At 42.6% G+C, this 15,312-nt stretch overlaps 1 protein-coding gene across 7 annotated transcripts in view; it reads right to left on the reverse strand.

The window, feature by feature from the left end:
* The window catches only part of LOC117359521 (beta-1,4-galactosyltransferase 3-like), a 100,461-nt gene extending 85,533 nt beyond the window's left edge, over positions 1-14,928 (reverse strand). For 3 of the 7 annotated variants that reach the window (XM_033942457.1, XM_033942451.1, XM_033942458.1), the window contains exons 1-2: positions 14,002-14,223; positions 1,902-2,332 (exon numbers count right to left, since the gene is read on the reverse strand). In XM_033942457.1, coding sequence (XP_033798348.1) covers positions 1,902-2,145 — 244 coding nt within the window. In that variant the 5' untranslated portion in view covers positions 2,146-2,332; positions 14,002-14,223. Of the gene's footprint in view, positions 1-1,901; positions 2,333-14,001; positions 14,224-14,444; positions 14,591-14,612 lie in introns of those variants that run through there. The other 4 variants (XM_033942456.1, XM_033942452.1, XM_033942454.1 and 1 more) reach the window with 4 other exon arrangements.
* Between the last annotated feature and the right edge of the window lie 384 nt (positions 14,929-15,312).

Raw genomic sequence — 15,312 nt, forward strand, 5'->3', positions numbered from 1 at the left:
ACCTCTGGCCCTACAGGACGTGCCTCTTATGGTGAGAGACACATCTTGTAGGCAAGTCAGCTGGCCAGCACCTCTCTTCCTCCTCAGTGTGCCGCAGCACACTTGGAATCTCAGGAGGCATACTAGTGTGCCATGCCACACAGTTTGCAATACACTGGTCTAATTGGTTTGGCAGCATTGCTACATGGAACTATGCTGGAAACCCACGTTTTGACTCCCAAGACAAGTTTCTGTCCCCTAAGGATGTCACAGCAGTCTCCTGGGAATGATAATTCTCAAATAGTATGAAGGGAATATAGTGTATATTAATTGTCCTGTCACTAAGATAACTTTTAATACCAAAACCAGGACTACAAAACTTTCAAAATCCTTGTTTAACATATACTTATCAAATAATAGAAAAGATATTTTGATGAAAGAAATACTCAGAACCATAAAACTCTTACATACTGGAGTCAAGAGATATAAGGAACCATCACCGCACTTCTTATGTTCCTAGCCACCAGTGTGTGATACAATCTTCACTTAACTTTTGGCTGATGGGCATGATGATGATGAATTCACACGAAACAATCACTTGCACTCCCTGGAAGCATCTCGTGATTTACAACACTGTATACCTGTAGTCCTGGTTTTGGTATCAAAGTGGTAATTCCCAGCCACAGCACAACCATTACCTAGTGGCTAGGCTCAGATGCACGAGTACTGGTTCTGGGAAGGAAGTGCAACGTCTGAATGAGCAGGTGCACAACATGGGGGAAAATCCACATGTAGTTGCTAAGGGGCCTGCAACCCAGTTCAGGCTTGTTCTAACTGGAGGTCCAAAAAGTTGGCAAATTTCCAGGCCAGCCAAACACAGACCAAAGTATACCTAGTGAAGCTTAGGGGGGGGAATTCAACAAGGGGTGCTAAATGCTAAGATGCCCATTATATTCCTATGTGCGTCTTAGCATTTAGCATGTACTAATTGTTAGCGCACACTAAGGGCTCCTTTTACTAAGCCACGATAGCGGGGTTAACGCGCGTGACTTTTAACACGCTAACCCCTGCGCAGGCCAAAAACTACCACCTGCTCAAGAGGAAGCGGTAGCGGTTAGCGCAGCTTGATAAAAGGAGCCCTAAATCAGTTAGCATCCCTTGATGAATTCCTCCCTTAATAATTATAGCAGTTTTTATCATACATGTACTATTACTGAATAAAGTCAATTTGTAAGATTTCATTAGCTTTTCCTAGTGTCACTTCTAAAGTCTGTTTTTGGTTGTTTGGTCATTTGTACAGTCCTTTCTTGTAAAGGAAATATGTGATCTAGGACTTGGTTTGTCAGCTACTGTAGAAAATATTAGTACTGAAGAACAGCATAAACATGCAAGTGCAGAATCATTTTGCTGATACAAGGTCAGCATGTGCAAGCATACTTTACTGCAGAAAAAGTACATAAAATATTACTACTCTGTATAAAGGGTAAAATTTAACATACGCTTTCTAGTCTTTAAGATTATGTATCAGATGATGTCTCAAAATCTTGTACCATATGTAAAATACGAACAAAACGAACTTTAAGTGAAAAAAAAATAACAAAAGAAGCAGAGCAACTGCAAAAGTCTTCTGCACAGATTGCTTGAACTCAGTCTAAGGGGGAGAAGCATGTGCTCAGAAAAGTGTTAGATTTTGCAACTCCCAGATTGCGGGTTGGGATTGAACACCTAATCCGGAAAGGACATAACAGAATCTTTTTTAAAGGCAGACTTTACAGCTACCAAGTTTATGGCCCTTATAAGACAGAGATAAGTGTGTCCAAAGTGTGTGGTTGATCAGCACCACACATTTTGGACACAGCCTGAGAAACTCAAAGGTAGAAACTATTTAAAATGTTTAACTTTACATAACTGATTGAACATACCAAGTATTGGTGACTTTAATGGACAATGTGTCATCATTTTCTCATCAGAAAGTGGTATAAAGACACTCAGGTTTGTATACACATTGTGCGTTTTAGAATAGTCCCAGGAGCCTTGAGGGCTGGCTAAAAATCCCTGCAGAAGGCTGGAAGCTCCATGTCGGTACAAAATCAAAATGAACACAATTTGAGAGAAAACCAGGAAGAGAAGAAACAATGATTTATCAGCATGTAGAGAAGACATCATTTGCTAATGTCAAGCAAACCAAAAGTTGACAATTAGATTTCCATCAGAACATATGTCCAAATGAAATCTCCTTCAGGCTCTGAAATCCACTTTCTTTATGGCTCCAAAGAGGTTATCACTTGGAAAGACTTAAATGCATCCTAAGTCCCATTTGATGCAAACAGCTTCTTCCTTTGACACATCAGATCTGTAAGGGAAGGCCAAGACAATGAGGGAGGATATTGTGAGGGTGATAAATACAAGAGAAGAAGACAAAAGAGGCAAAAACACTAACAAAAGAAAGCATGAAGATTGTTAGTAGCAAAGAAATGAAGAGAAAACCAAAGATCAAATGGTATCAATGGTACAGCCCCCGAAAAAAAAAACCCCATTTGATCTTTATCATTGGTCATATTTTATGTTTCTGCAACAGAAGCTAGTAATAGCATTTGCTTGCCTTCAGGGAAAGTAACATCCATTCTGATACCATACTGTTTTATGATATAGAGCAGTGTTTTTCAACCTTTTTTGGGCAAAGGCACACTTGTTTCATGAAAAAAATCACGAGGCACACCACCATTAGAAAATGTTAAAAAATTTAACTCTGTGCCTATATTGACTATATATAAAGTAATTCTCTTGAACAGAAATCAAATAAACACAAAGAAAGTATTTTATAATTACTTTATTATGAAATATTAAGTAAACAGAATAGTGAAAAATTATAAAATACTTTATTCAGTGCGAAACCTGGGCCTGTTTGGCTGAACACAAAGCTGATATTCTGGCTGGAATCGAAGAAAGACACACACGTAGCTCTTCGTCAACAGCTCTCAGTCTCTCTCTGTATTTGGTTTTTATAGCATACAAAAATAGACAAATATACCCTCCATCCTTTTTATTAAACCACAATAGCAGTTTTTAGCGCAGGGAGCTGCGCCGAATGCCCAGCGCTGCTCTTGACGCTCATAGGCTCCCTGCGCTAAAAACCACTATTGCGGTTTAGTAAAAGGTGACCATATTGTAAAATATAGACAGCAGATATAAATTCAGAACTGTGCATAGTAAGTGAAGGGAAGTTTTCATCTCTGGGAATTTACCCAGTTAACTATTAAGTTATTTGGGCAAATTCCTTTGAAAACTGTGGTAATACTGCCTCCACTTTGCTAAATTTAAAATAAAATCATTTTTCCTACCTTTTCTGGTGATTTCTGGTTGCACTTTCTTCTTCTGACTGTGCATCCAATCTTTCTTCTCTTCTATCAGCCTGTATGCTTTCTCTCCTCCACACCTCATTCCCTCCCCCAACTTTTTCTGCCTCTCTCCCTGATCTTTCTTTCTTTTTTTCTGTTTCTCTTCTTTCCTTCTGTTTCCCTGCCTGCCCCCTTTCTTTCTTTCTCCCTGCCGTTCCCCAAGCCACTGCCACTGCCATCGGGGAACAGGACCCACCAATGGATAACAGGCCCCAAAGCCGACGCCGACGCATGCTCTCCCTGACGTCAATTCTGCAATCGGAGAGGAAGTTCCGCCCAGCCGGCAGCAATTGGCTGGCCCGAACTTCCTCTCCGACTGCAGAATTGACGTCGGGGAGAAGAAGACTTATCGGCTCGATAGATTAGATCGCCAAGACAAAGTGAGTCCTGGGTGATCGACTCACTTTGCCTTGGCGAGCAACTGGTGCCCCTGCCTCGGGCCCCCTGTCAGCTCCGGGCCCCTGAATGCAGGACTGGTAGTACTGCCCTGATGGCGGCCCTGCGGCTCACCAGGCAACATCTCGCGGCACACTAGTGTGCTGCGGAACAGCGGTTGAAAAACACTGCTATAGAGCTATCAGACCAACTCAGCATTCTCTTTAGCAACTTGAAACAGGTACACGGCTTTAAGATTTTTACAAGAGTTAGAAATTAAAATATTGTTGTCATCGATAATGAGATTATTCAAACTTATGGAAGATTATCCCAGCCCTACTTCAGGGTTGTCATCATTTGCCAATTGGAATACATTAGGCCTTTTTTAACTTATTGGATCCTATATATCAGTGGTCTCTATCCTTTTTATGTAAAGGGCCACAGTGTGAATAAAAGAAAGCTCCACGGGCCTTTTATCCAGTCTTTTGCATTAGTGTCACAAGTATGACTTTCTCCCGGTTGGCAAGAAGTTAAATGTGTGTGCTCGCTGCAAAGAGCTCCTAACTCTCAGAGAACGAGTACATTCCCTTGAGGCTAGAGTAGCAGACTTGGAGGAGCTGAGGGAGACAGAGAAGTACATAGAGGAGACCTACAGGGATGTTATAGAGAAGTCCCACCTCCAGTCTGGTAGCCCCTGTGCTGCCTTGGAGGAGAAAGGTCTGCTAGAAGGAGAGCACCCTGGTGAAGTAGGAAATTAATCCTGTAGCTAGGACCTGCCCACCAGGGGATGCAATATCCTCTCGCACCGAGGATGTGTCTCCAGGGGCTTCTGCCCAGGAGGGAAAAGTTAGGACAGCGGTTGTAGTTGGTGATTTGCTTATTAGGCTGGTGGGCGTGAGGATCGCCTGGTCACTTGCCTGCCTGGTGCGAAGGTGGTGGACCTCATGCGTCACATAGATAGGATTTTAGATAGTGCTGGGGAGGAGCCAGATGTTCTGGTACATGTAGATACCAATGACATAGGAAAATGTGGGAGGGAGGTTCTGGAAGCCAAATTTAGGCTCTTAGGTAGAAAGCTGAAATACAGATCCTCCAGGGTTGCATTTTCAGAAATGCTCCCAGTTCCACACGCAGGACCCAAGAAGCAGGTAGAGCTCCGAAGGCTCAATGTATAGTTGAGACAATGGTGCAGGGATGAGGGATTTAGATTTGTTAGGAACTGAGCAACCTTCTGGGAAAGGGGGAGCTTGTTTTGAAAGGACGGATTTCACCTTAACCAGGATGGAACCAGGCTGCTGGCACTTAACATTTAAAAAGGAGATAGAACAGCTTTTAAACTAAGATGTGGGGGGAAAGCCAACAATTGCCCGTGAGAGGATGGATCATTGTGAGGTATCCTTGGAGGATACTATTGAAACAGGATATTTAGGGAGTCCTGGTAGAGAGGTTCCAATAATGGTGAAAGAAAGCCAGGAGGGTTTAAGGGGAAGGCAGAGTAAAAGACTCAAATTTTCCCTGTCTTCTCAGCAGCCTGTAGTTGCAAGGAAAAAACACAATTTGAAGTGTCTGCATACAAATGCTAGAAGCCTAAAAAATAAAATAGGAGAGTTAGAGTATATAGCACTGAATGATGAGATAGATATAATAGGCAACTCGGAGACCTGGTGGAAGGAGGACAATCAATGGGACACTGTGTTATCTGGGTACTAATTATATCGCAAATTGGAGGAGGTTGTGCTATATGTAAAAGAGGGAATTGAATCGAATAAAATAAACATTCTGTATGACATAGATAGCAGTGTGGAATCCACGTGTGAAGGGAAGGAATATAAAAGGTAGGGTTATACTACCATCCCCTGGGACAAAATGAGCAGACAGATGAAGAAAAGTTTTCAGAGATTAGGAAAGCTAGAGAAATGGGCAACAGTATAATAATAGGTGATTTCAATTACATGAAAAAGATAGTAGGCCTGCTTCTAAATATACATGCATGCAGGGTTCCCGGCAGGTGCTGTATACCCATAGAAATAACCCCACCCCCAAGTTAACGCTAACCATGCGGCAAAAGCAAATAGCGAGGGTTGGAGAAAAATCCTCAGTTAGGTTTCATGGGTTTGAAAAAAAAGAAAGAATAAGAAGAGAAACTTGCAAAAGAGGCAAAAACTCATAACAATTTTTTTAGGTACATCAGAAGTAGAAATTGGTGAGGAAATGCCGATGGCTCCTCAGGGGACAGGCCCACGTACAGAGCAGGAAGCTAAACAATAGCAGCAGTCTCGTTAAGAGCCCCAGGACTGTTATTGTGAGCTAGAGGAGAGCAGAGAATTGGTGAGGAAATGGTGTATTGCTGCGAAGTGAAAATCTATATGCCTGCTCTAGAGTTTGTGTGTGTGTGGAAGGAGTGGATATTTTTAAAATAATATTTCATGTAAATGTTTAATTTCATGAGAAATCTGCAAATTAAACTTGTTGTTGAGCTGAAGGGTATACTGAGAAAGCTATAAAGCAGGATACAGCTGAGATTTTGTGAGTTGTGGGTCAAGAACTTATCTGATACTTGCTGGTTCTCATAATTTATTCAGATTTCTAAATTAAGTTTGGAGTTATATTTCAAATGAAAATTGATAAGAACTTTTAAAGTTTGTTTCAGAATTTTAACTGGATTTTTGTGACTCTTGTTGCTAAATACTGGGAAAAAGAGAATTTTAATCCATTCACTGTTTAAGACCACTGATTCAACTTAATACCTAATATTTGTGTTTACAGGAAATGTTTTGTATGTAATTTAGTATTCAGCTGATTTTCTGCTGGAGTGCATCCCTACAGTCTTTTCTGATTACTAATCTGCTGGGTCCTTAACCAGTATAGACCATTGTATAAAGTTTGGAGAATCTGAAACTATTTTTTGAAAGAGAGGTTCTGAGGTGCATAGCTGTTTCCAGTTAGCATTTGTGATATACTGGCAGGCTCTGTAGGACTTTGAGATAATTACTGAGAAGTTTCATTATTTCTGAATCAAAGATACTTGAATCTTGCACTGTAACTGGCAAATTTAACCTGTAAACTGTATATTATGTATATCGGCACTAGATCCCTAGTATATGTCGAGTTAGGATAAAAACTTGTATAAAAAAAAAACTTGTACTGTAACTGTACTTGTACTGCAAATTATAACCAGTTAACTGTTTATTATGTATGTTAACCTGTAACCCGTTCTGAGCTCGTTGGAGAGAACAGGATAGATACTTTTAAAACCAATAGGGGGAAATATTTTTTCACTGAGAACAGTTAAGCTCTGGAACATGTTACCAGAGGTTGTGATAAAAGCAGATAGTTTAGCTGGTCTTAAGAAAGGTTTGGACAAATTCCTGGAAGAAAAGTCCATAGTCTATTATTAAGAAATGGGAGAAACCTCTGCTTGCCTGGATCGGTAGCATGGAATGTTGCTACTCTTTGGGTTTTGGCCAGGTATTAGTGACCTGGATTGGTCACCGTGAGAACAGGCTACTGGGCTTGATGGACCGTTGAGCTGACCCAGTAAGGCTATTCTTATGTTCTAAAACAAAATAAATAAATAAAATCTTATATAATAAAACCCTAAGCGCGCATGCGCACTCCTACCTGCGTGAGCCATGATCCGTAGGTCCGTGGCAAGTAGGAGAGCGCATGCGCGCATCTGGCCGGCTCCCTTACACTCCCTAGCCGAACTTATTTTTAAGTTCAAAGCCGCGGCCGCGGCTCCTCTCACAAGCCGCACCTGCGTCGGAGAAGGCTCCTGACGCAGGTGGGGATCGTGAGAGGAGCCGCCACGGCAGCTTTAAACTTAAAAAAACCTCCAGCAAAAAACTAAGGGAGCCTGTAGCAGATCCTGCCCGTGTAGGAGGAGGAATGGGGCCATCTGCTCGCTGGCCACTACGCGGCAGTGATCGTGTATGATGAGAGGAATGCGCGGGTGTAGGGTCTGCACAAGCGGCGAAACGGTCATCTGCTTGCTGAAAGGTGAGGGGGGGATGGAAAGACTTTTGGGCTCCTCTGATCTGTTCCTATAATGCCACTGCTGCTGCAAACCCTAAAGCCCCTGCCTGAGATTTGTCCTACGTGAAGAGGTGTTTATCATGAGAACAGAGAGCAACTTTAAAGTTAAAAAAAAAAAAGAGAGAGAGGGAAAGAGGGCTGCTTTAGGGGAGGGGTGTGCTGGAAGGCAGACAGCAATCATGCTTTGCTCTGGGAGGGGGGAAACAGAAGGGGGCCATGGAGCAGGCACGTATGGCACAACAGGGGGCAGGGGGAGAGGGAAAGAGGGCTGCTTTGGGGGGAGGGGTGTGCTGGGGAGCAGACAGCAATAATGCTTTGCTCTGGGGGGAATAGAAGGGGGCCATGGAGCAGGCATGCTTTGCACAACAGGGGACAGGGGGATAAGGAAAGGGGGTTGCTTTGGGGGAGGGATGTGCTGTGGAGCAGATGGCAATCATGTATCCCATGCTGATAAGAAGTGGAAGGGGAGAGGAAAGGGGGAGGGGTGTGCTGGGGGGCAGATAGCAATCATGTATCCCATGCTGATAAGAAGTGGAAGGGGAGAGGAAAGGGGGAGGGGTGTGCTGGGGCAGACAGCAATCATATATCCCATGCTGATAAGAAGTGGAGGAGGAGAGGGAAGGGGGAGGGTTGTGCTGGGGGGGCAGACAGCAATCATGTATCCCATGCTGATAAGAAGTGGAGGGGGAGAGAGAAAGGGGGCTGCTTTGGAAGGAGGAGTGTGCTGGGGGTCAGATAGCAATAATGCTTTGCTCTGGGAAGGGAGGGGCCACGGAGAAACAGGCACGCATGGCGCAACAGAGAAATACAGGCAGGCAGGGGGCTAGGGAGAGACACAGACAGCAAGAATGACAGACAGTCAGCGTCCAAGGAGAGAGAGAGAGACAAAGAAAAAAACCAAAAAAAAAAAAAACCAGACAGACATCTACACTAGCACCTGTTAATGTAACGGGCTTAAACACTAGTATATAGATAAAGCTCAGATATTGTGTGAATTTGTGTGCTGAAACTCTGTGGACCAATTTCATATCAGAAACTTGTTTCCATGGGAGAGTCATCTTACGGATTACAGAATTATCTGTTCTTTTGCATATCTAGTTGGAAATACGAGTAGTTTTAGCCTAAGAAGACACTGACTTTAGCCTGCATTCATCCAGGGAAGTTAGGGTTTTGCTTCCTTTAATTTGTTTACAGATAGGATAGTAACAAACTTGGATCTTCGGAGGAGTTGCTAGTTCCAGATAGGTGATAGGACAACAACTCAGTGGTATCCAAATCAAGGAAGTGGTGATACTAGTGAAAACAGGGTTTTATTTAAATTCTTTGCTATCCATTTATATTTAAATTTAATTTACCTTGCTTAAATAACATCTGATAACAATAATTGTTGCCTATCTAAACGATCGCCTAAACCGTAACCTTCCACCCAGAACAAGAACACTGACACCATTCTCATACCCACCACTCAATGGCACTCATCGTAAAAAGCTTTATAACCTCATAGCAACGCATGCAGCAAAACTCGAACCCTCCATCACCAGACTATTAACCTCAACATCTGACTTCAAAGTATTCCGTAAAGAAATCAAAACGCTGCTATTCAAAAAGTATATACAATCTACCTAATCTCCCTCTCCTCTTCCCCTAGAAATCAAACACTACTGTTCAATACCATTACAATCTTCCTAATCTCCCTCTCCTCTTCCCTTACACCGACCAGGTTCTGCGCACTCCCTGGCACCATACCCTCAATCGACCAATAAAAAAAAAAAAAATATAAAGACAACAAAGCTACCTGGAACCTAAATCATCCTACCGAAACAGATTACCTACCAACATATGGAAACAGACAATTTGCTAAGTAATGTAATGTAACCTGATTTATCTTCCAATGTTATTATGTCTATACACTCATTCTGTTATTAAGTCTATACCCTCAACCTGTATTCTCCAATGTCATGTACCCTCCTGGAAATGTCCAGTTCTCTTCTTATGTAATCCGCTTTTAACCGCAAGGTACAAGCGGAATAAAAATCACTAATGTAATGTAATGTACCTATTTAGTTTTCTTTCACTCTCAATTGTTAATGGATTTTTTTTTTTAGTTGCAACAAATAGAAATATTTAAATGTTTAACCTGTGTTGGTATGAATTGAAGAAGAAACCTATTGAAATATCTTTACCGTGATTGTAACATCTCATACATTTAATTGTAATAATTAAGGGCTCATTTTACTAAATGGTGCTAGAGGTTTTTAGCATGGGCCGGCGAGGTAAATGCTCTAATGCTCATAGAATTCCCATCTGTGTTGGAGCATTTACCTCGCCGGCCCATGCTAAAAACCTCTAGTGCCATTTTAATAAAACTGTGTAAATTGTATTTTTTGAAAGCTATACCTACTGTATGCCACCTTGAGTAAATCTCTTCTTAAAGGAAGTTAATAAATAAAGTTTTTAACCAAATCGTAAAAGAAGCCCTTTTACCAAACTGTGGTAAAAAGTGGCTTTTAACACATCCTTATAAAAGTCAGACCCATGCACTATGGTCACTGTCAATTTTACTGCCAGGATAAAATAATTTTTAATTTTTCCCCATTAAAGGCCACATACTAATTTCTCCATTAGTGTGTGGTCATTGGTGCATGAGTCTCTACCCATTATGAAGGTGGTAAGGGCTTACACACAAATCAGTTAGTGTGCGGCCATTCTCCACCCCCCCAAACCTGCCCACACGCATATACATATTGGTAGCATGTGCACATGCAAAAATTATCATGGTATACCTTAGCACACCCCTTAGTAAGTAAGCCCTTTGTTTGTTTTTTTTACATTAGTGCTTACCACAGCTTAGTAAAAGGACTCCCAAAGAATTACAGACAGCAGGGGCCAAATTCTATTAACAGCATCCAGATTGTAGGCAGCAGAAGGCATCCTACTGCTGTCTAACAAGCCACCAATCGAGAAGTACGTTTCAAAAAACAAAAAACAACCCCACAACCCAAGGAGGCCACCTACATTGTAGGCATCTGTCGCGGGTGCAGGTCCCTATGAACGCTTAAGCTCACCCAAGGCTGGGCATGGGTGTGGTTTCGCCCGGAAGTGGCTTTAGGTGAACTTAAGTGGCTCTAGACATCTCCCTAGAGCAGTGATAGGCACCTGAAATATTTTCAAATAGGAATGACTGCTAATCTGATTGGGTCAAGGAAATCTCCCTGCCACAATCTCCTGAGCGGCCAGGGCAGGGAACCCCTGAACCCCAGCACCGTAAGTCAGCCGGTAGGAGGGATGCTCACTCCCTCCTGCCACAACCCCCGAACCACCCACACTGTCTGCGGAAGGAGGGATGCCCACTCTATCCTGCCACCCAACCCCGAAACAATCCCTGGCAGAAGGGATGCCCACTCCCTCTGGCTGGCAGGCCCGCCTCTTCAGAATGGCAGGCCTTCCCCTTCTCAGTGCATCTTGGGATGCACCAGGATGGGGCCTAAGGCCCTGATTGGCCCAGATGCCTAAGGACACTCCCATAGGATGGGCTTTAGGCACCTGGGCTAACCAGAATCTTAGGCCTCCTTCCCAGTACATTCTGGGATGCACAGGGAGTGGCCTAAGACTCTGACTGGCAAAAAACAAGAAATGAAACTGCAGACTGATATATACAAGATGCAGGCAAAATTTATTATACCAAATATTTAATGCAGTAAAAATACCACCTTATACCAAACCAAGGAACCTGACACGGTCCGTGTTTCAGAGAACATGTCTTCTTCAGGGGTCCTAATGGATATAAACATCAATCCTGAGAATATGCAGTTGATACGGAGTTGATACATACATAGGAACAGAATGGTGTGCCAAATTTTCCAAGTGATAAGTTTATACCATACAAAACACATGAAAACAAATGAACCATATGTGGTTAGACAAATAGAAGTGAAGTGTGAAATATAAAAAAGAAAGAAAGAAGAAGAAAAAAAGAAAGATGTAAATAATAATGAATATGGAATGCTTGCAAATCATGCGAGTGTCCACTGTTTATGTGCTTGAAAAGTAGATATGTAAGTGCTAATGGTGCAGAAATTCTAATGACCCAGTGTATGAAATTGCAACATGCTATATTTAATTCACAACGAGAAACTATGATCAATAAAAATAAATAAATAATAAATAAAGATAAAAATGTACTAGTGACCAGAGGTATGTAGAGGTGCATCATGCTAAAATTAAGTACACAGGGAAGACTACAGCTGAGTGAAGTAAAGAAGCCGGAAAGTGAAATGATAAGCGAGCCAAAAGAGACCTACCACGGTTGATAAGGTATGAAATAAACCGCAAAAAAAAGGTATAAAACTAATACAAAAGAAACAAACAGGGAAAAAAATTTCAGTTCGAAGTTCTAATACATATTATATTTAAAAGCATATAAATGATCTTTAATTCAAAATTAATATACAAAATGAAAAGTTCATATTCAATTTGAAATATTAATACATATTATGTTTAAAAATGCTTTAATTTAAAATTAATGTATAGAATTAAAAGTTCATATTCAAAACATTAAAAAAATCTTATTACAAAGTTAATTTTAGAAAAGTTTATATTAAGAAGTTCATATTTTTAAAAAATGAGAGGTTCATATTAAAAGGCATAAAAGAAATATCTATATGTAAACCCGTATTAAGAAGGGGGGACAAATCGTACAGACAGGGGAAGACTTGGAAGCTGTAGAAAGTGGAGGCACGCAGCACCATCATTAAGCATTCTGTAAATACTCTGGGTGCCAATGCCAAACCAAATAGAAGCACCTTGCATTACAAACGGTGCATCCCCACTCGAAACCGCAGATATTTTCTGTGTGTTGAGATGATGGGAATATGGGTATAAGCTTGAGATCTAGAGCAGTGTTCTTCAACCTTTTTACACCTATGGACCGGCAGAAATAAAATAATTATTTTATGGACCGGCATCAGTCCAGACTGGCGGTTGAAGAACACTGGGCTAAGTCGTAGGCCAGACCCTGCCCATCTCTACCCAATCTCCACCCCGACCCTGCCCCCATAGTCCTAATTGTAACACTATTTTTTCCATTTATTTTTCATATATACACACACAATATAATCTTATTAACAACGCATCGATCGCACCGCAGACTGGCAGTTGAAGAACACAGTTTTGGGCCCGATGCACATGCTGGCCCTGTGGACTGGCAGGAAATTTCTGTGGACTGGCACTGGTCCATGGACCTGGGGTTTAAGAACACTGATTTAGAGAACAAAGTCAGTTGTTTGTCTAACAGTGGTAACAGGGTTCCCAGAGAGAGCATGCAAAATTTTCCCTTCAATGGGGACAAGGGAAGATGTACCAGGAGATACCTTGGAGGCACTCAACAGTGTCGGCTAGAAGGCCCCACTGGCAGTAAGGGTTGCCAAAATTCCTCTCTCCATTCCCCTGCTGTAAGGGATAGGGAAAGCACCACCCACAATGTGTTAAGCCCAACAATTTTTTCCTTAAAAAGTATGCAGGTAAAAGATGCACACATCTGAACCGAGCTTCCTTGCTCCATGGAACAAAAGAAACTGAGGCCCTCTCGGGGTGCAGGGAGATACAGGACAGCCAAGGCACGCGTAGTGTGGGTGCGCCCAACATTTTAAAGCGACAGCGCACTTGAAACATCTGCACCAGGGGGTCACTCATATGCCAGAATATTTCTGTCTGCTTGTCCTGGTATAAAGCAACTTTCCAGTGCCATATCAGTCCAAATTCAAATTGAAAGGAATCTAACAATTCTTGTGAATCATTGGCTAATAATTCCCATGAAATCAGAATCTCTATGTTGTAATATCCTGGGAACAATTTCAAATAACTATTTACTAACAAAGCAATGGCAATATCCTCTACCGTGGCTTTAAAACCCACTGTGCAACACCTACAATGAACTTACACTGAATAATTCCTCCTCAACTAGCTAGTGTCTCTAGAGGAGTTTAAAAGCAGTTCATATCATATTCTCTGATCCGAAAGAATCTAACTTCTGAAAGAGCAAAGGTCAGAACTATTTTAAAAGCAAGCACGAGAGCATTTTTGTTGAAATGGCCACAGCAGTCAGATACCGCTCGACCAAAGTCAAAGAACGAACCGTCTCCAATAAAACAGCTGAATTAGAGATTGCCAACTGAGTTTTCTGATCATAATAGCTTTTTTTTTTTTTTTTTTTTACCTTCGGGAAGCGTAGTTAACCAATATTCTGGTTAAAAATCATCCAGGTATTATATTCTCTCATATCTTTCCCTGACAAAGCTCACTACTGAACCACGAAATAGGCAGTAAAGCGGGAACTGGCCAAGCCCAAGGCCTTCCCAGAATCCCCACCCGTGCTCGAGATCGCCCTCTTTCTCCCCTGCCCCCACACAAGTCCCGGAGTTTCTCTGTTGCGTCCCTGCCTGAATTAACTTCCTGCTTCCGCTAGGGTGGGATGTAGGCAGGGCAAGATTAATTCTTCGAGGGTCCCGCCCCCATTTATCTGTTTTCTTATTTCCACTTGTATTTCTTTTCCTTTTTTTAAAATTCAAAACAAAGATTAGCATACCAGTGCACAGTTTTTCTTCTATGCAACCCCCAAATATCACTGAACAAATCCCCCTTCCTTCCCCACCTACTTACCCAGGACTTTAACTCTGAACTCTTTCTATACATATATAAAAGTGCATCATACGCTCAGTGCCATGGCCCCACAAACACCGGGAAGGGGTGGGGATCAGGAAAACCTCTCTCCCCACCCCAAGTGAGACATCTTAAGGCACCGGGTCCCTTTCTTTCCACTCCACCTACCTACCATATGAAGGCTCCGCGCCTAACGTTCCTCCTCAGCGCTGACGCTCAGGCCTCTCCCCCGCGCGGGAGCCAGATACAACCGAACAGAGCGACCAGTACCTGAGGTTTGTGTTGACAAGGACTGCAACAAGAACCCACTTGTGCACCTCTGCAAAAGCCAGGGCGAGAAAGCCAGGAGTTAGTGACACTGAGAGAGAACAGCAGGAACCAATGGAAAGCCGCCGACCCCCACCCCCTGCATTGACTGCGACCTTCGCATGACGGGGGAGGAGGGAGTGCGAGGGGCACCGTGCAAGAGTGTGGTGCTCCTGGATTCTCCGTGCTCACGTACTCCCTTTTTCTTTCTCAGTGGTTTTTGTTTTATTTACACTTGGCGTGCGTTTCGGTACTTGATGTGAAGGACACAGACAACAGTTTATGTTTTCCTTTTCCTATTTCATTCCATCATAAATTCCTTTATGTGCTACGGCCCAAAATCACTGCACCGGCGGGCCCCCTTGACCATTTCGGGCACTAGGCCTACTGGGCCTACCCTTTAATCCGGCCCTGGATGTAGGCAGAGAGAAAGCAGAGGCAAAGAAACTTGGGACTGGAGATGGAGAGATGCTGGAGTAGGGGGTAGGAAGGAAGTGAGGGAGATGGAGAGATATGAGAGAAGGGGAGCATAAAGGAGGCAGGGAAGCAAGGAAGGGAGATG

This window comes from Geotrypetes seraphini, chromosome 4 (assembly GCF_902459505.1).
Source record: "Geotrypetes seraphini chromosome 4, aGeoSer1.1, whole genome shotgun sequence".
Classification (NCBI taxonomy): domain Eukaryota; kingdom Metazoa; phylum Chordata; class Amphibia; order Gymnophiona; family Dermophiidae; genus Geotrypetes; species Geotrypetes seraphini.